This window comes from Archocentrus centrarchus, chromosome 15 (assembly GCF_007364275.1).
Source record: "Archocentrus centrarchus isolate MPI-CPG fArcCen1 chromosome 15, fArcCen1, whole genome shotgun sequence".
Classification (NCBI taxonomy): Eukaryota; Metazoa; Chordata; class Actinopteri; order Cichliformes; family Cichlidae; genus Archocentrus; species Archocentrus centrarchus.
Window position 1 is genome coordinate 17,619,157 of NC_044360.1, and position 21,123 is coordinate 17,640,279.

Below are 21,123 nucleotides of genomic sequence, written 5' to 3' on the forward strand. Positions count from 1 at the left end.
GGGAGGAAACCGGAGTACCCGGAGAAAACCCACGCAGACACGTGGAGAACATGCAAACTCCACACAGAGAGAATTTACTCAGGCCTTCTGGAAGGCCTGAGTAAATTCAGTTCTGTTCAATTAATTTATTTTACCCCTTTGTAATCTGATTGAGCGTATTATTATTATTATTGAGCACAGGTTCATGTGGCCCCATGGGAAAATTGCACACCCCTGCACTAATATAATATCAGCTCTGTTAGATGTCTAACAAAAATGCAAGAATATCTTAATATAGTCTATATCAGGTTGTGGGATAGAAAAATGAACTTTAAGAGGTGCTCAATAAGGTTTCAAAATATTTTTAGGCACAGTTATCAAAGCCAGAACAAACAGACTCAAGAACAGTTTCTTCGCCAGAGCAATCACCACCCTGAACTCACACACTCACCCACTGTAACTGTGCAATATTATATTATTCATACTGAACAATATCTGACATTCCTATATTGTGTAATATCCAGTATTCATTCACTAGTGCAATATTCATTCACCAAGTGCAATATTCATCATCTTCATTATTATATGTATACACATATTTACTTTCTTACAATGTACAGATGCACCAATGTATGTATATATTTTTATACATGCTATTTTTTGTATATTTTACACATTGTTTATTTCTGTATATCTCTTGATTATATTGATCATACTAGATTATAATATTTTCATAATATTTTTATTTTAGAGAGTTTGATTTTCTGTTACATGGCACTGAACAGGAGTGGCCCTCCAATCTCATTGTACATCCTGTATAATGACAATAAAGGCATTCTATTCTATTCTATACTGTTTGACTTTATCAATAAAAGATACATAGTAAATGATTAAAATTAAAATCCATCAGGTCATTCTGTGAGTTATTTACTGTTCATTTCTGGACAGGACAGGGCATTTGTCACAATAGAAAAAGTGGAATTATTAAAATATAATAATATATGTATGTGTGTATACATGTGTAAAATGTACATGCTTCAAGGTACATTTTTGACAAATACACTGCTCAAAAAAAGTTAAAGAAACACATTACCTCACATTTCAATAGAAAACAAAATCATGCTGGTTATCTATACTGATGTGGACTGGGTAATGTGTTAGGAATGAAAGGATGCCACATTGTTAGATGGAGATGAAAATTATCGACCTATAGAGGGCTGAATTCAAAGGCAACTTGAAAATCAACTCAACAAGGATGTCCGGGCATGCTCCAATGAGATGACGGATGGTGTCCTGTAGGATCTCCTCCCAGACCTGTACCAGGGCATCAATGAGCTATCTGCAACCCGGTGGTGATGGATGAACCAAAACATAATGTCCCAGAGGTATTAGTTTGGATTTAGGTCAGACCACCCTTATGAAATCTGTTTCTGATTGTTTGGTTAGAGAAATTCAAACCAGTGACTTTCTGTAGATCATTTTGTAGGATCCTGGCAGTGCTCATCCTGTTCCTTCTTCCACAAAGGAGCAGATAACTGTTCTGCTGTTTGGTTAAGGACCTTCTACGGCCCTGTCTATCTCTCCTAGAGTAACTGCCTGTCTCCTGGAATCTCCTCCATGCTCCTAATAATGTGCTGGGAGAGACAGCTAATCTTCTGGCTATGGCACGTCTTGATATGACATCCTGGAGGAGTTGCACTACCTGTGCAACCTCTGTAGGGTCCAGGTATCACCTCGTGATACCAGTAGTGACAATGACCCTAATAGTGCTAATACATTTACAAATACATTTGCTAATACATTTGAAACTAATAATCATTCACGGTTTAAAGAAAATCAAACATAATGACTTCAATTAATTTTAATTTACTGAAATAGAATAAAATGTTCCTTTGTGCATCATTTCTCTCAAGTCACAGTTTTAGTTCATTTGATTAACACAAGCATTAGTTTTTCTAAAAATACATTTGCCTTCAACTTGTTTTGTTGGTCTCAGTAATTTTCCACTGGATCTAAGGTTGATGTTGATTTTGTGTTTTTCCACTGGGAAACTTTTCACATGGCTGGCCTGTCCAGGCCTGTTTTATTGCACTCTACTTGTCTCTTTCATCCCATATCTTTTGTATTATTAGGTTAGTCAATGAAACTATTAAAACATAATACAGGGTAGAGACAATCAATCAAATAAGTAGTTGGTTTTAGCTGTGATTTGGCATTTATTCTTCACACCAGTCACACACTGAAGAAGGACAGCCCACAGGTGAGCAAACCACACACTGATAGTGTGTCTCAGTGATGTTTCAGGTCAGCAATGACGGTACGTGCCGCATTCCAGCCAGGGGAACCCATCACACCCCCACCTAAAAATGATCAAACATATTGATTGAAAAAAATTAGCCAGAGCCATCTCCAGCTATCATTTATCATCAGCAGTGAAGGCAAGAGTGCATCTGAAGTTCAAATGTTCATTTAGTGTGCTCTCCAACACCAGCTAACATTATTATTATTACTGCACTACACAACAATCAGCCTTAGTTACAATTCTGCATTCAGCTGAGCATTAAAAGCAAACCTGGATGACAGCCACTGCCACACAAATAGAGCCCTTTAATTGGTGAGCGGTAATCTGAGAGAGAGGGCAAAGGTCGTGTTAGGTAGAGCTGGTCCAGTGACATTGATCCATGGAAGATATTCTGTAAAAACAAGACCAAATGTTTAAAATTTCCCTTTTGTTTTTTGTGATGATGTTATTAGTAGAAAAGTAGTCTGCCTTTGTTTAATTACTGCTTTCTTAATACAAAGGAAACAAGAAGCAAATGCAGTTCAGCGAGTAAGTGTCACACAGCTAAAGTGAACTTTGATTTTGGCTCATGTTATAGTAAAACTGTCTGTAACCATTAACTGCTGATACAACAGTTCTGTCCCAAATTAGGCAGTTAATGACTGAGCATAGAAAAGGATGCAAATGACTTCCTCATCTGGTGAACAGCTCACTGTGTGAAGCAAATAAGGTGCTTGTCAACATTCAAAGTGCTGCAGAGTGTTTCAGTGTCAGCACTGTACAGTATGTACCCCTCCAGTGAGCCCAAAGATCCTCTCCAGGTCAGGCGGGGCCAGGATGTCCCTGCCCACCACAGATTTTTTAAACCCAGGGGCATATTCCTCCACCCAGTCAAACACTGAAGAGGCAGAAACACACATGCTTTTCACTCAAACATGTTAATCAAGATACAGTACATTTAAACAGTGCAATTCATTTGAATACTTTACTAATTTTGAAAACTATACCTCCTAATTTTCACCACTCAACATGTAAATATGATTCATGGTTCCATTAAAATAGTCAGTAAACTTCCATGTCATTTTCTGACATGCAAGCATATCATAGTAAGCTAGAACTAAATTTACTAGCGATGAAGACATTTGGCACACCCAAAACTATAAGAAGTCCTGGACTATTTATATTTCTTACCACTGTCTGCAAAGGCCTCCCGGTCCTGGTCCGTCCACTCCCTCTCTTCTATGTGGTAGGGGGTGAACTGGGTAAAAAGTGACACAACGTGGCAGCCAGGTGGAGCCAGAGTAGGATCCAGCACAGAGGGAATGGTCATTTCCACCATAGGTCTACAAAAACAGAGGAACGTGATGTAATGAGATGATGGGTTGACAAGAAATTTTAAATAAAACACGTAAAAAAATTAATTTTTTAAAGATAAATTTAGGTGATAAAGTAAGTGCTGATTGTGAATTCTTTTAGCCTCAAGTACTCAGTACACGTTAATTTATGTACAGACACTCCAAGATAAAGATTGAACGTCCAGTGGAGAGACACACATGTTGATTGAAGGGTAAGTATTATCTATGAGATAAGGATACTGTATATGAACTACCTATGTAAGTAAGCTGGAAAATTATCTGGAGAAAATACATACCACAAAGAAACATGAGAAAGGACATTTTATTGTATTACATATACTAATGATCTCTAAGGTTTTATGGTTTAAGTGCGCAACATTTCACTGCTCGCTATAATTCATTCAACCTTTTGCAACTGGACAGTTAATCCCTTATCTACATTAACAAGCACCTAAACCTTTGCCCTGCATTTTCTAGTTCAGTAAGAAATGTGTGACTAGTACTTGTGTGTAGTCTAAGTCTGTGCTTGAACATTAACTGAACCTGGATTTTCCAGAACAAACACTTCTTTCAGCAGCATCTTTTGCATATGGTTGGTCAGATAAGCAGCAGTATGATTTAGTATGCACAAATCTGACATGTTTAAATGATCACTTAGTGCGGAGACATGTTTACTTTGCTGAGGGACGTCCATTTTTGGCCTCTTTATATGCCGTCTCCAGCACATCCACGCTTTCACAGTTTAGATGAATTGAGCACTGATGGTGTGGTCCAGGTTTATCACCTGGTGTGGGAGATGCTAAGAAGTTTGGCAACTTGTCTACAGCCACTGTAAAAAAAACAAAACAGATCACAACATGCAAAATTATCAAGAGTTTAGGGAGCGACCTAATCTTAATAACATAAGATGCTGCAGTAAGTGTTATGCTGCTACACCTCCCCATTTCTTCATGATTTAAATGTATGATTCAAAGAGTTGTTAAAAACACATAAAACAGACCATTTCTCCAAATATGATTGAAGGATGAAGGTTTTCACCTCTCTCTCTCTCTCTCTCTCTCTCTCTCTCTCTCTCTCTCTCTCTCTCTATATATATATATATATATATATATATATATATATATATATATATATATATATGGGTGAAAAAATGCCTATAAGACAATGAGGCCAATGGATATGAGTCTTAGGAGGAGATTCTTTAAAATTCGGCTTCTTTTGAAGCTTACCATGCTCCACAGGAGCTTTAAAGAGAAAATGATCTCTATTATATTTTGGGCTGATTATGTTTATATTATATTGGCAGTTTTAACATTCAGTTTCTAGTTTATTTACAGTTGGCGTGACAGACTCACCATTGATCTTGGTAACAGGTGAAGTGTAATCGATCTGATCTACTGCTTTGATGAATTCTGGAGAAAGGGCAGACTGCAGAGATAAACAGAGGCCAGAATAAATGACATGATCCAGTTTGCTTACATGTGGTGTTCAGTTTTCTTGGCTACCTGTGGTGTCAGGTTCTTGAAGGTGACATATGGGGTAGCACTTGATAAAACAACTTTACTGTGGATTTCTGTGCCGTCCTTGAACACCACCCCCTTAGCAGCACCATCTGAACCAACCAGGATCTGCTCTACACCCTGCCAAGGATTAATGTTATACATACATAAAATTGGGGATGCTAGAATATAATTTCCATGAATCCATGAAATAAACAGCACCAAATCAATATGATTACCTTCTCAGTAAAGATGTCTACACCATAAGATTGAGCAGCATTAGCAATAGCCTGAGACAACCCCCCCATACCTCCTTCTACATAACCCCAAGCACCTTTCTCCTTCTCCACCTCTCCCATCACATGGTGCAAGAGTACATACCTGCAAGTCAAAAACATTAACTCAGTTTTAAATATGCCCAGTTGCATCTAAAATCATGAGTGTTTGCATGCCATAGGATGCTGTAACATGTGTCTCACCCACTGCCAGGGTTACTGGGACTGGTCATGGCTCCTATCACACCATCAGTAGCCAGCGTGGCTCTCAGTGGCTCTGAATCGAACCACTGAGTGAGAATCTTTCACGCAAAACACAAGTTAGCCATGTAATCTATAAATAACAGCAACTAATGACTTTTGTGTAATCTGTCACCAACCTTCATTATTGGAGCAGTTATGATTTCATAAAAGTCTGGAACATTTCTGCCCAGTTTCAGACCTTTAAATTAAAAGCCCAAAAATAACCATGACTCAGTTACTGTCGTATGCAAATTAAATACTTGCAGAATAATCTCATATTGTAAAATAAAAAATATTTTAAAATTCCACCAACCCACCGCATTGGAAAATAGGTATCAGTGTTTTGGCTGCAGCCAGCCTCCTCCTCAGGGATCCAGAAGTGATACCTGGAATATCTACAGGTGGAGCATCCAGAAGAGGGTGGATAGCATCTGCTAGCTTCTCAAGGTGTGCAACAAATTCAGGATAAGCCTGTATATATGTCAAAAAATAGATGAAGATGTGGGTGAGCATAGGTATGTGGGATTGCATCAAAAAGAAGTAAACAACTTTTTTTAGTTCATACTAATGTAACAAGAGCTTAAAACGCATACGTGTAAGATGCTGAGTCAGCCTCAGTGCAGACAGCTATTTATCAGCTATCTTAATACTTAAATCACCTTAGCATCCTTCTGTGAGAACTTGCCGATCTCCATCTGGTTGGTGGAGAGATCTGAGCCCAGAGTCAGAGACCGCGGGGGAGCACCTCTCACCCCTTCCTCCAGCATGGGGGTGAACGCATGGGGATCTCTCATATACACCTTCAGCCCATGTTTCTGAATTTTTAGAAAAAGACAATGCAAAATGAAAGAAATAAAACTGCAACAAGGCCCAGCCCTGATATCATCTAAATTTGTCTAAAATGTTTCTTTGTGAGCTGGATTTGTGTACCTTGAGCTCCAGGTCTCTGTATATGTGCGGCCTCAACAAACTGAGCAAGTAGGAGCACCTGGAGAAACGGAAGCCTGCATACAGAGTGTCTTTTCTCTTAGAAGAATAAAACTCACCGGACAGTGTATAACACTACAAACATGTAATAACTATTAACTTGATTTGAGCCAGGATTTTTTTCCCAATAAAGTCCATCCTACCAGGGAAGATCTCCTCTGAAACAGCTGCACCTCCCAGCACATGTCTGCGTTCCAGCACCGCTGCCTTCAGTCCTCCCTTCTGAAGATAGGCAGCCTACACGCACACAAAGCACACATCACCTTGACCGTGTTGCTGAACCCTTTGGTTTTAGCTTATTGTAAAGGGGGATGTTTAAAGACAAGTACATAAACTCACTGCCACAAGTCCATTGTGTCCTGCAAAGAAATATAAAAATATTCCAGTTTGCTTACCCGAAACTGTTTAAGATACTAAATCAGTATAATTGTGCTGTAATTAAAAGTTTTTAAATATTTTGTACATGCACTGCGCTCTGCAGAAATCTTTGCCTTCCAGTCGAATGATTCCATAGCTGAACAATTAAAATTAAACTTTGAGCCAACTCACTTCTCTTTGAAGGCTTTTATTACGGAGAATCCCGGGAATTTATATTTCTCTTCAGCAAACTTTGCTGAAACGTTCTATCGATTTTGCAAAATGCGTCGCCCATTTTTACAGCATAGCTCGCTCTCTGCATTTTTTTTTTTTTTTTTTTTTAACAATAGGCCACAGATCTCACCTCCGCCGATGATCAATGCATCATAATTGGATTTTAAAGCAGTGTGACTCGATCTGGAGCCAGTCACTGTCCCCGCAAGAGTGACAGCGCTTCGCCCTCGGTTAATCCACGCTGCTGCAGCCATGGCAAGAGTTTGGAGTGTTCTTCCACTTCAATCCCTCCCTCTTTTATTGTAAAGTAGATCCGGGTTTTCCTTCTGGGGCCCAGACTGCATCCCATTGACCTCTTGAGTTCTGGAAACAGATCCAGAAATATGGCAGACACATAGAAGTTATATAATGTAGCCTGCGTGTTCATAAAGTGCAGTGGAAGTGGTCCAGTTTTGATCTCTTGACTACAGAGGTAGTGAAATGGCACATCGGCTGTGCTAGATAACAAATGTGGCATTTCTACCACATACTGTACATCAGCGCTGAGATATTTATGGGCTGTTTCAGTTTACACTGCAACAAGTTCAAGCTTTACAGTGTGGTAGTGTCTATACTCGGTGGTCACGTCTTTCTTCTGCCCTGCTGCTGGCAACTCAAAGCAAATTGTAAATCGGATATTTATCCAATTTAGAGACACAAAATGACACGAAGCTCGTAGCTTCGTCAAAAAGACGGTGGGAAAAGTGACAACCAAGCGCCTCATGCTGTTATTCTGAAGGTGAACAGTTGGGGGCAGAGTTGTTCCATTAATATCAAGTTCACGAGCTGACGTGTTCCCGCAAACACTAATGCCACAGTGAGTCAGGAACGTCAATCAAACTGTGTGTACACTGAAAAGTGGGGTGGGTCCTCCTACCGAACCGAGAGCAGCAAAAGAGAGCAGCATTGCGTGATGTTTATTTGCAAAGCTATTCTGCAAAGACTGCCTGCTTACCTCTGCTGCTTGCTTGGATTTAAAGACGCCACTTACAATGCCAGGTCACAGGACACTTTATTTTCATTAGCATTACCTTTTATTCTCACTGAACGTGGAAAAAATGGTTTCAAATACTTGGCTGCCTATAAATGGAATGAGCTACAAAAACAAAACAAAACAAACTATGAAGCTGCATTCTCTGATTTCACTGGAACATTTTAAATTACTCTTGCTTGTTTTTCTTAATTTGTGATCATGTTGTGTTGCTTTATTATGTGTCTGTTTCAATTTTGTATATGTTTTTTTTTTGTGCACAGGTCTCTCTTGAAAAAGAGATCTCAATCTCAATGAGACAACCTGTTTAAATAAAGGATTTAATAGCTATAATAATAATCTCTAAATTAATGCCTATTGACAGGCAGAATTTGGATATCTGCAAATATCAGATCTTTTTAAAGTATGCATGTGAAGAGAATAATTTTACCCACAAGGCTGAAAGACGTTTATGCAAAAAAAAAGTTTAATTACATAAATGAATTAAAAAAAGTACAATAATCGAGAAGTGTTCTTCATTCTTGTCTGGTTTGTGGCTCATCTCACTGTAAGGGCCTACCTTAAGAGCTTTAAGATGAGCTCTTAACACAGAATGGTTTCCTAGTGCTGCTGTTGAAGATGTCATGTTGGCCTAGTGGTTCACTCACCTTGTATTAATGAGATAAGGAGCCATGCTGTGGAACCATCCAGGGAGTAGGTGGAGCAGGAGAAGCAGCTCGTCTGCTTGGCTCTATGGAAGGGAGGGTGTTAATCTGTACAAAAACATCTAAACACAGCAGAATATAAGCAAGTTATCTTCTCATCTTGTCCATGTAATTTTGATTTTTGACTGTTTTGCTTAGACAGTGTAAAATAATTCCTGACGTCTATATAGATTGTGCACTCTCTTGGTAGAGGAAATGAAATGAGGTGTTATGGTGATCTAGAGTTTCCCGATAGACCTAACATGCCTCTCCCCTGGTGTATTAGAGTAGCATTAGTTTCAGGGAAGAGAAATGATCCTGATATGTTGTCTTCTTGGTTTTCCTTTAAGGAACGTCTGTGGTAAATCATCCAATCAACCATAACTAGATCAGAAGATCGAGGCAAGAGATTTTCTTCTTGTAAGCAGAAATTAACACTTCATTCCCCTTTGTCGGCAGAAATTCAACACTACTGCCTTTGGAGGCTCTCCCCGGCAATAAAGGAGAAAATGCAATTATGTTATAACAGCTCCGCACCAAAACACAATTAGCCCATTTTCTGGAAAAAAGCAATCCTGTGCCTCCAGGCGGAGAGGTTCACTAGTGAAGATGTTAAGCCTCTCAGCATTTGCAATAATTTAATCATAAACTACTCCAACAGCAGTCCATAAAGGGTGTAAAATGAGTATATAAGATTCTTTTTCTTGATGTAACAAATTACAGACTTTTAGCATTCATGGTGAAGTTCAGTGTCAATTGAGAGATATTCTCATTAAATAAGAAAAACCGAATGGATTTCTTATCAATTTTTTGTCATGTGACCAAAAAAAAGCTAACTAAAGTCAGGTGTAGTGTGGTTATGAAAAATGCTTCATTTTATAGTGAATGAATAGATTTGAATAACTGTGGCACAACAGGCAGAGCCTTCTCAGTGTGCCGTGGAAAAATGATACATCTACTGTGAACACTTAACTACAACATCCTACAATAAGTCAACATTTACTGAATACCAATTTATTATAGGCAAGTGATCTTCTTACATTATTCTCTAAATAATATATTCATATAATAAAAAGATCTTCTCAATAATTACAAGCCTCACATTTAATTTTTTTTAAGTAACACAAAATCTGAAGGCTCAAATAAATAAATAAGATAAAAGTGTAGTGTTTGCAAAATGGCTTGAAAGCAGGTAAAAATCCCTTGCTTGTCACACTCTAGTCTGCAGAAGAAGTAGAAATATCAGTATTAAGTTTTTATCTTTTTCAAAATAAAAACTGGAAAAACATTAAACATGTAGCTTTTAAAAACTTTCCTCCACAATCAATGATGTAAAATGTGTTACATCATAATTCAGAGGATATTTGCATTTGTATGCCAAATAAACAACAATTTAAATTCAGTGGTTACAATCAAAACGTGCGTGAACTTCATCATTAGGACCAGCTTCCTATATGAACACTAACTCATATAAAATAATGTTACTTACTGGAAAATCTACTTACAGTTAAACTCAGTTTCACTATTTGATTGTGGCTGACCTGCCACTTCTAAATAATAATCACCTATGGATCAGCCAAAGAACATGAAACCACTGTGTATTATTGTGGGGTCGAGCACAGGCACATTTGTTGATCCACTGGGTCCTGTAGGTTGCAGGATGTGGCCTCTGTGCTTTGGGTTTATCCCTTGGATACTCAATCACACTGAGATCTGGGGGGGTTTAAGCAGTTTTGGCAGGAAGGGCCATGACTCAGGACGGTCATTTCCATAGGGGGATGTGTCTAGTCTGCAACAATTTGGGTGGGTGTTAAATGTCAAAGTGACATCCACCAAAGTGGCATGTCGCTTTGTCACTATAAAGTTTTCCAACAGAGCACTGCATTGTAATGAGCGAATCAGTTATAAACTTTGACACCGATCGTATGCATTAGTGGGCTGAGCACATGAACATTGATTGCAGTTTGGATTTTAGACACGTCACAAATGACACTTGAATAGCGCCACATGAGTGACAACAAAAACTGCCAAACAGTGAATCTGACCCATTCATCTTATAATCGCACGCGTCTTGTTTCCTTCTCAGCTACTAAAAGACATTTTTAGGCTGACCTAAAGTGACCTTCGGGTCTTTTTGATGGCTTTCACAGATGAGCCACCATGTAGCAATGCCTCAAGTCAAATGCCACATGACCGGATTTGAAACGCTCCCCAAAATGCAATCAAGAGGGACATGCATACCACCCAATGGTGTGAGGAGGACTTGGCTATTGTAACCAATCAGAGATTGTTACTTCGTCGCGGCCTGTGGTAGGACTCGCTGTGTTTGTCCGTCACGGCCTCCCTAGCCTGGCTCCCGCGGCTGTCAGGGGTAGAGGAGGGGAGGGAATGGTGTAGCAGGGAAGAAACCGTGAAAGCTCCCCAGGGGAATGTAAAAGTTTAAGGCTGAGGTCTACGATCAGCCGCGCACGCGAGCCACAAGACTTAACACATCCCCTTGTTTCTCATGGAAGCAGATGGATTTGTGAGGAGGCGTCGGATGACAGCGGAGACTACAGGCAATGATCCCGGGGTTGCAGGAGCCTCTGCCGGGGCAGAAGTTCGATGGCTGGGGGGCAGATTTTGGGGAGTTTCGGAAAGTATTGTGGCAAGCCTGACACCCCGGATCGGAGGGGAAACCGAACTACAGACTGTTGATTTACTCCGCAGTGCCCAAGATGCACAATCAGAGGACTGTGAACCGGACTATGAGGGTTTGCCACAGGGAGCCTCCACTAGCACCCACATGTTGGCTGGAGCTGTGGCCGGGATCATGGAGCACTGCCTCATGTTCCCCATCGACTGTGTTAAGGTAGCGCGGCTCACTGGCTAACCAGCGGACCCACCGCGTTCTGTGAATGTTAAATGCTTCGTCTGGGTGGTCTCTGCCACGGTCTGGTGTTGTTATTCATGTAGCTATCGTGCACGTATGTTAGCATAGCTTATTAGCTTGCTCGCTAACCCAAACACGCTGCAGAGCTGGCTGCTATGAGGACAAGGTCAGTCGGCTCAGTTAGCGTTTAACAGCTTTATTAGCTTACTTCTTAGCATGCTATTACAGCGTCAGCCCGCGTGCGAATATCATTGTGTGCCAGGTAGCTGTTTAGCTGCCGTTCAATCCAAAGAGGAGTAGCTACATATAACTAATAACTTCATTACCAAATCAGTCTGCTGTCAAGAGTTTGAGCGGATGCAGCGTTACGTAACTGTGCACCTTTTGTGCGAGCAAATACAAAAATGCTTTACTAAATTAAACTGCCTAATAATTCCAAAACTAACAATGGGGGAAATGTGTATTCCCTGTTTACAAAAACAAGTTGTTTTTTCTTGCAACGTCCGCCCTTCCGGCTCCGACTATTACAAGATTGGAGGCAATTTCCCCCCTCCGCCCCACAGTGGAGCAGCTGTTGCTACTTTCCCAAAATCCCAACGTAGAAGTAGCATGGAGCAGCAGAGAAACTGCCTCACCCACCATAACTTTGCAAAGTTTTTTTTTTTATTACATGAATCATGCATCTTTAGTGGACCGGAGTTTTTAATTTTGTGCGTCCTAAAGTTTGTAGGGTGGCGTGTCCTTTTAACCCCGCGGAGGTCAGTGGTTGCAGCCGTGCCCTGGTGATTATTACTGTGTAATTGTATAACAGGAAGAAGACCACAGAGATAGGGCAAGTGACAGGGAGGTTTAGAGCGGTCAGCTGTGCTTGTCAGGCTGAAAATCTGCACTCTTGCTTTATCCATGTCTCTTACACCTGTAGTGCACGTATGCCGGTTGCAGGCCTGAATCTGGACAATGCCAATTTTTTAAATTTGTGTAAAGTTTCTGCTACATAACTTGTGTAGCTCACCATCTTTCCAGGCAAGCCGCACAGGAGATTTCGGGAATGGCAAAGTGCAATCAGGGAATACCTGCACACCAAATCCTGGCTACCATTTAAATTCATTTAGCATTATATTTTTATTTGTGCAGAGTAGCTGTGGCAAAAGAAGTAGTTTCCTCCTCGATAAGCTTCCTGCACGATGAGCTTTTCTCTTACGAGGATGTTGTGTAAATATAGTTCTGAATAGGCTGGCGTTTAGTCATTCTTGTATCGTAAATCCCAGTAATTTGTTACGGCTCTAAAGAAGTGTGCTCTAATTGTAAGTCTGTCAGAGTCTACTCTTTGCAGTGTTTGACTCTCTAGTCAATAAAAATATAAAACCCATAACAGTTCCTTTTTTTTTCCTTTTTTTTTTAACTTAAAGAATAGAGGAAGTATTTACAGCATTACATTAAAAAGGTCATTGTTATATAACCATGGACTATAGATAAACAGAGCACACCTACAGCTGGTGCGGACACCACACGTGTATGTATCATGACCATGATTGAATGAGGAGCTGTGTAGTGATATTAAAGCCACTCTCATGCAAATAGTGCAAATGTGCGCAGTGACTTTGTGTACACTATGCTCATACCATTGTCCCACAGCTGTAGCATAGATTGACACAAGGTCGTGCCTGCAATTTTTAGGGCGTGCATGCACACAGTGGGGTTTAAGTTTGTCCATTCAGCTGGAAGTTTGGTATTTAGGGGATTATGTTGCTGCTGGTTCCTTAGAGACAGACATACTCATACAGTCCACCCATGCAACCCTCTCTAAATATCAAATACCAGGTGACTGATACACCAATCGCTTGCACTTGTCTTTTAGTGTGCATATATATATATATATAATCTATATCATTCACCCCTATGTGTGTGTTTGAGCGTGTGCTAGGAGGAAAAGAGAGGTGTGCTTCAGGGTCAGTGGGAAAAGAAGCTTAGAGGAAGTCAGCTTATGTCCCTTTGTGACCCTGGAGCTTGTAATTGCACACTTCCTTGTATTCATTTATGCATGTACACCAAGATACACCCCACACAATGCCAAATACCTCATTTCCCTCATTTAACCCATGATTCACAATGCATTCTATTCCGAGCCCTCTTCATTGTCTTGATAGGCAAACATATGGAACAAGTTAAATTATGCATTACATCCTATTTTTAGCTCAAAATCAGGTCAAATAGAGCAAATGTAGTACTTAGTTCTAATAGTGGGTAAGATGGGCACACTCTGCTGATTATTTTTTTACATTCCAGTGTCCTCTTTTTTCCAGACACGAATGCAGAGTCTCCAGCCCGACCCCGCGGCCCGTTACAGGAATGTGATGGATGCTCTTCGCCGGATTGTAGCCACAGAGGGAATCTGGCGGCCATTGAGAGGCCTGAATGCAACAGCCATTGGGGCAGGACCTGCCCATGCCCTCTATTTTGCCAGCTATGAGAAAATCAAAAAGACTCTAAGTGATGTGATTCATCCAGGGGCTAACAGCCATTTGGCTAATGGTACCATAAAACACCCATACACAGTTTATATTTTAAATGACTAGATCATGTATAGCAATCTTAACCATGAGATCACTACAGCAGGTTGATATTTAGGACTTTCCCAGCTCAAATCCTGTTGCCAAATGCCCTCCTCTGTGAAGCTGCTGAATCAGCCTAATCTCTGTGTTGCCTGACCAGTCCAGAAAACCCCCTGGCAGGACATCAAATCGGATAACGCTTTTCATAGCTACAGTTGTACACTGTAAAGAAAAGCCAGGGACAGCTGCTGGCTTCTCACTGGCTTCAAGGAAAGTTAAATAGTGACTGAAGTATAGCAAAACCACCACAGCTTAAAAAAAAAATCAGATTCACTTTGCTCTTGTTGTCAGCCATTTATTATTCCTTGTTCTCCCTACCCTCTCTTTTTCTTCTGTTTCAGTTTAGTGGGAGGCTGGGTAAGTCCGCTTTCTCCCATCTCATCCACTCTTTTTCCCTATTTGTCCTCTTCTGTTAAGCTTAGGATTTTGATTTTCAATCCACAACAAACAGGGTTTATCCACTAGGTGTCTCTCTTTGCTTAGGTTCCAGACGTGGTCAGAAATATCCTTCGCTTTACACCAACAGTTCATTGAATTTCCAGAAATTCTGCTGTGAATTGCTGTTTTGAACTTGACTTTAAAAAAAAAAGAAAAAAGACTGCGTAGGCTGTGCCGAGGTCAAATGGGTTCTGTTGCAAGTGAAAGATTCTCTTCTGCAGTCTCTTCTAGTTTCCTGATTCGCTGTAATTATCTGAATGTGTAGTGACTTCCGAGGTGTGTTTGTTTCAGGAGCAGCTGGGTGTGTGGCCACACTGCTTCACGATGCAGCCATGAACCCAGCTGAAGGTAAGGGCAGCATTTTGCCGTGCAGTGCCACAGAAAAAAGATGCACATTTTTTTTTTTTTCTTCAAAACAGTAGTTTTGGGTTTCAGTGAAGAAACCTACAGGTGTCACACCTGGGCCAACTATCTTCACATGTCGGCCTCAACATTGTAGCCTCACATACTTACTTTCACAGCTGTCTCTGGTCCACCTGCCCAAACATGTCAGTAGAAGGACACTGGTCTGAGTCCTCGTGTGCAGCTGTTAGATGGAGTGCAGCTGTTTGAGCAAAGACATGCTATATCTTTCTATGTGTTTATTCTTTATTCTAAGGACGGCTTTACTGCAGGTGATGGTTTACTAATTTTTTTTTTCTTCCATGTTCTTCCACCTTTGCACTTGGACACTTTTGGCCGTGTCCTGCATCAATACATCTACCCATGTCTCCCTCAGTTGTGAAGCAGCGAATGCAGATGTATAACTCGCCCTATCGTGGCGTGTTGGACTGTGTACGTGCAGTGTGGCAGAAAGAGGGCCCTTCTGCATTCTACCGCAGCTACACCACCCAGCTCACCATGAACGTGCCCTTCCAGGCTCTCCACTTCATGACCTACGAGTACCTTCAGGAGCTGTTAAACCCACACAGACAGTACAATCCCTCATCGCACATGTTGTCCGGGGCTTTGGCCGGAGCGATTGCAGCCGCGGCCACCACACCTCTGGATGTCTGCAAGACCCTGCTCAACACCCAGGAGTCTCTCACTCTCAGCTCCCTGTCTTCTGGTCAAGGAGCCCACAGACATATCTCAGGCCTGGCCCATGCCTTCCGGACAGTATACAGGCTGGGCGGCCTGCGGGGCTTCTTCAAGGGAGTCCAAGCGAGGGTCATCTACCAGATGCCCTCAACAGCCATCAGCTGGTCAGTCTATGAGTTCTTCAAGTATGGACTCACCAAGCACCAGCACAGCAAGAGGAGAACACAAAAAATGGAGGCTGAGATGTAGGTGTCTTCTTAGTTTAATCCACTCTCGGCTCTTCCTGCGAAATTAATGTGCACATAGTATCTGACTAAAATCCACTTCAGCTGTCCCAATCCCTGTCAGACATGGCAGATAAGAAAGATGTCCTCGAAGGCAGTTTGAGTAGATATATTTCTTTACCATTCAAGAATAGATATGGTTTAAGTCATAGGACAACACATTGATGCAGCATTATAGAACTAGTTGACCTCCGTTTTTTTCAAGCTGAAGCTGTAAGAAGTTTTAAGCTGTAAAAGTAGCCAGCAGAGGGCAGTAGTGTTACTTTGTTAACTATTGTAGTTTTGTAGCTTTACTGTCCCAGGACCAGATTTTTATTTTTTCCCATCCAAAGTTTGAGTTTGCAAATAGCTGACTCCTTATCCAGATCCCTCATGACAGATGGAGCATTCAGTCCTTAATTTGGTATCTTTAAGGAATCAACTTGAATAGAGAATATCTACATTTATTTCCTGAAATGTGTCACTGTCCAGAAATCTTTAGACAAAAAATCAAACTTGGTCAACACCGCAACTCAAGTTGAGAGAAAGTCTAGTTTTTTTGGTTTTATATATAATTAAACTTGAAACATTGACGACTTCAGATTAAGAAAGAACATCTTAGTTTAAACTGATTGAGGCTTCCCTTTTGCTTTGCAGGCAAAGTAAATAAATATGATTAACCTACTTTTTGTTTTTCAAATGCCCATGTTTAAGACAGTTATCTATGATGTAATAAGGCAGAAAACTACCAATTTTTAGATACTCCCAGGTATCTGAGTTAAGTGTTTAATTAATTTTTCTTGATTTTGATTCCTTAAATCATATTTTATGTCCATAAAATGTTACTTTTTCCCTACTTCTGTGATTAGTCACAGTTAACCCCTTTGGCACAGGAGACAAGGACAGCTTAAAAAAAAAAACAAAAACAAAAAACAGGCCTTTGTGTGCATCAGCTGTCACTAACAGTCTGTTTTCAGCTTGTAAACAACAGAGTTTCATTGTTTGCATTCAACAGCAAAGGCTGTGTATATTATACTGTATCCAAAAGACTCTCAAGAGCCTACTTCTGCATCTGTACCCACACTTAAATGGAAGCTGTCATTCTTATAGATTGATGTCTGATTGTTTCTGGCACTGAATTGCACTTGTGAAATAAAGACCCAGCAGAAGGGCTCTATTCACTGCTATTAAAAGGTGGAGAGCCCAACTTTCTTTAAATGTTTCTGATTATTTTTTTTTTCTTTTTGTGTGTGTGTGTGTGTGTGTGTGTGTGTGTGTGTGTGTGTGTGTGTGTGTGTGTGTGTGTGTGTGTGTGTGTGTGTGTGTGTGTGTGTGTGTGTACACCGCAAGAGAATAACTTAATACTAAGGTGTGACGCTTTGTTAGCCTTATTAGTTTATGGACCACACACAGCCCACTTTTATGCCAAGTGGGCTGGAAGCCTTTGCATGAACACCAATAAATGAAGCATCCATTAACAAAACAAAAAGGAGAACATGGTGACAGTGCTCCATGCACTTTAATGTGGTTTGGCAGCCCTTTGTAATGTCCTTATCAGTAAGAACTCATAAGTAACTGTAATGCTCTCATGATGTATTCTTAACAACTTGTGATACAATTCTTCATGGTGCAAAAGTAACCCCCCCCACCATCACCCCACCCTGAAGTTTTCACACTTTGTGCAGCCATCTGGTGGGCCAAATCGGACATTTCTGGCCTTTGGGTGGTATGTTTGACACCCCAGGCTTTAAAATGTTCTCGTAAATTCAGTCAAAAAGTAACAATTGTCGTTTTTTATTCTTTATAAAAGATCCAAAGTGTTTGTTTCCCTGTGGAACAGAAAGCAAAGGATGGGGTGGATCAAAAGGAGGCGATGCCTGGAGCCACAGCTGTGCTGTCAGAAACACACGGTGAGTTTGTGTGTGTTTGCTGGTATTTACTTTTCATTCAAGGCAGGTACAGTTGTTTTGTCTTGAGCACAGGTGCACATTTCAACTTTGACCTGCAAGACTGAAAGCGCAACTTGAACTTGTGAACACACAGGCTGGATACAAACTGCTGGAAGAGTGAAGGTTTAGAATTTAGCAGCTAACTAAAAAAAGGAAAGACAGTGAAGACCTCAAAGATGGATTATGGTTATGATTTTTGGTTAATATTTGCAAGAAGAAACAGTTTTAATGTAAATTTAAATTACCATAAATGACATCCATGTAAAAAAAAAAAAAAAATCAATAAATAACCATAAGTCATGCATGTTGTGCTGCAAGACAGGCATATTTATTAATGCAACAAGGGTATGTCAGTCATGAGTCATGCATCATATTAATGTTCATTTCTTCAATGTCAAGTCTGCAGTTCATGCAGCGGGCAAGAAAAAAAACAATCTGGAGTAATGGCAGTGACTGTGTATCCTGTCAAACTTAAAAAAACTAACCATGACATTTGCATGACTTCTACATCCCTGAGATACTTTTAGGACTGATTAATAAATGATTCAGCATTATTGAAATGGGTTGGCAATACTGAGACAATACAAACAACAAAGAAAATGAGAAAAGTGCTTTTGAAGAATGTCCAAAAGTAGATTATTTAGATAATATTTCCTTTTGAGTTTCATTTGACTGAATTTGTTTGTTGAATATTAACACTTATATTAAATGTATATGAATATAAACTTTCGTTATCTTAAGGGGATCATGATTATGTTTGGAATTCAAAAGAACACAAATTCCCCACCAGTTCTGCTCCGTTTTCTCATGAAACATAGACAACTAAAAGAACGAAATAAACATGTTTTATAACTCATAAATCATAATGTTTGAAATGCCTTATTTGTTGCATTAATTCATTTGTTTTTGCACTGATGCGTGCATGATTTATTATTAATTCATCTTGTTGATACTTCATGTGGTTTCACATAATTTATGCTTGTTCAAGCACGAAGGCATGTGAGCGCATTCATTCATGTGAATAACTCATGGACACTTACCAATACCAAAATACGGCTCATATATTATCTATTGACGTGTTTCTTGAGATCTGTTTAGAAGTGTCAGTTTGACAGCACAACATAGCATCAGTTGAATTTAGTCATATCAAAACAGCTAGCATCTACAACTTTGTTATTGATCAAGCAGGGTAAAATGTTGCGTTATTGAATGTGACGGAGTTGCATGACTGCACCTGGAAGAAGCTGTGAACTTATAAACTGATATTTTACTTACATGTGCAGACTTCCTGTAGGTCAGAGCAATGATAGGCAGTCTTTTGATGTAACAGTGCTTGACATGCTTCCATTGTTGCTCTTTTTAACAGATATGAAACAACCGCAACATAAACACCAAAATCCTTTAGTTAGAATGCACCATTTGGACACATGAGTTTTAGAGTAGATGACTTAGCACTTGGTGATGAGTGACAGCTCTCCCACCTCAGTCTCCACACACGCACACACACACACACAAACATGCTGGTGAGGCAGACACCTGTTCAAACAGGGAGTGTTAACGAACTGTTTCTGTTGCTTGCTCTCTCCCACCATGTCTGCATGCATGTACAGTGTACAGTATGTGTGGTCTGTCATAGTTTATCCTGTTAGAATGGTGTACTTGTATCGCCTTCCTTCTCTGTGTGTGAATACGCATGTCTCTTCCAAATCTCAGCAGTCTGAGAGGAGTAAACTATTTAGTCTGGTCATTTGCCCGTCTCTTTCTTACTATATTTGTGTGTGCACATGTGCACTTCAGTGAAGATAAAGGGATTATGAGACTACGCTTTATGCAACGTAATATGACATCAATCCATTACATGTCTGAATAATATGTGGAAACAGGACAGTACATGTGCCAGTTGGAGAGCCCTGATTTTGTTAAAGCTGGCTGGGTCGCTTTGTTGGAACACAGCTTTAATATGTTTGTTTATTTTGTTGTACTCAGTCAATTAATTAAATGCAAAGATACAGTATATTGAAACACACTCATAAATAAATAAATAAAATCACACAATATATAGTCATGTGAAAAACAAAGTTTCTTGGACTCTGTGCAGTCCTGTGAAAAATTAAGTACACTCTTGCTGTTTCTATAAAAATTAGGAGAATGTATAAGCGGCCAGATTATGCTTATCAAATACACTCAATTGACTGATCCTTATCAATTGTCTCATGCTCTACTTTTCTTCAGTTTCTTTTCATGTGGTCTGTCATTACAAACAGAAAAAAAAACATTACCGCACATTATCACAGCACTTGCTCAAATTTCATCTGAAATTACAGTTCTCGATCTTCTTGCTCTTCCTCGTCTTCCTCCTCTGCCTCTCCATCCACTGTTGGTACCAACTTTCAACGCACCCTTCCAGCCTAAGCACTCTGAACTGGCTTATATTGGTGTCATCACATTGTTAGCAACAAGTGTGAAGAATTATGAGCTGTTGTGTTTAATTAATGAGCCGTTTAAATTCTGCCTCCTTCGGCACTGCAAATGAATCACTGTGCGAAAATGTGTTTTAGTGACTGAATATGTTCTTAGAGTTTTGCAAAGAGCTGCAAGTTATGTCTAACTAGATGAAAGCTGGTTAACATTTTTGCCAAAAAATGAACTTATTCACTATATTAATTTAGATCATTGAGAATTTGAGATTGTGTTTCAGCAATTCTGGTTGACACCGTGAGTTGTGTTGCAATCCAAATTATGACAAGAACAGCAACTACGTAAACAGAACAGCAGCCCATCATCATTTTAAACATGAGAAATACAAAAAAAAAGAAAAGAAAAAAGAATTACCTCTATTACAGAAATTAAGTTAACTACAGTGTCATATTAGCATTTAATGGCGCCTCAGATTGGCCCTAGAGTTTAATTGGCAGACACATATAACATCAGTTGTTAAGAGGACACTACATCTTCAGGCCTCTGTGGTCAAACTTGCAAAGAAAGC

General features: G+C 40.0%; 2 protein-coding genes across 3 annotated transcripts; one reads left to right on the top strand and one right to left on the bottom strand.

Annotated features, from left to right (window-relative positions):
- Positions 1-758: 758 nt before the first annotated feature.
- pyroxd2 (pyridine nucleotide-disulphide oxidoreductase domain 2) lies at positions 759-7,490 on the bottom strand. Of its 2 annotated transcripts, none has more exons than XM_030748305.1 (16): positions 7,341-7,490; positions 6,959-6,978; positions 6,763-6,856; positions 6,563-6,636; positions 6,292-6,447; positions 5,950-6,103; positions 5,770-5,831; positions 5,594-5,691; positions 5,354-5,495; positions 5,121-5,255; positions 4,971-5,043; positions 4,291-4,444; positions 3,452-3,603; positions 3,052-3,158; positions 2,552-2,672; positions 759-2,339 (listed from the first exon to the last, which is right to left on the bottom strand). In XM_030748305.1, the coding sequence occupies exons 1-16, from the start codon at positions 7,462-7,464 to the stop codon at positions 2,269-2,271; spliced, it is 1,737 nt and encodes a 578-aa protein (XP_030604165.1). In that variant the 5' UTR covers positions 7,465-7,490; the 3' UTR covers positions 759-2,268. The 2 variants fall into 2 exon arrangements, with proteins under 2 accessions (XP_030604165.1, XP_030604167.1); XM_030748307.1 differs by lacking the exon at positions 7,341-7,490 and adding an exon at positions 7,169-7,206.
- A 3,760-nt stretch (positions 7,491-11,250) lies between these two features.
- slc25a28 (solute carrier family 25 member 28) lies at positions 11,251-17,400 on the top strand. Its single transcript, XM_030747724.1, has 4 exons — positions 11,251-11,774; positions 14,099-14,327; positions 15,137-15,193; positions 15,624-17,400. Exons 1-4 carry the CDS (start codon positions 11,430-11,432, stop codon positions 16,172-16,174), a joined length of 1,182 nt encoding a protein of 393 aa, XP_030603584.1. The 5' UTR covers positions 11,251-11,429; the 3' UTR covers positions 16,175-17,400.
- The last annotated feature ends 3,723 nt before the right edge of the window (positions 17,401-21,123 follow it).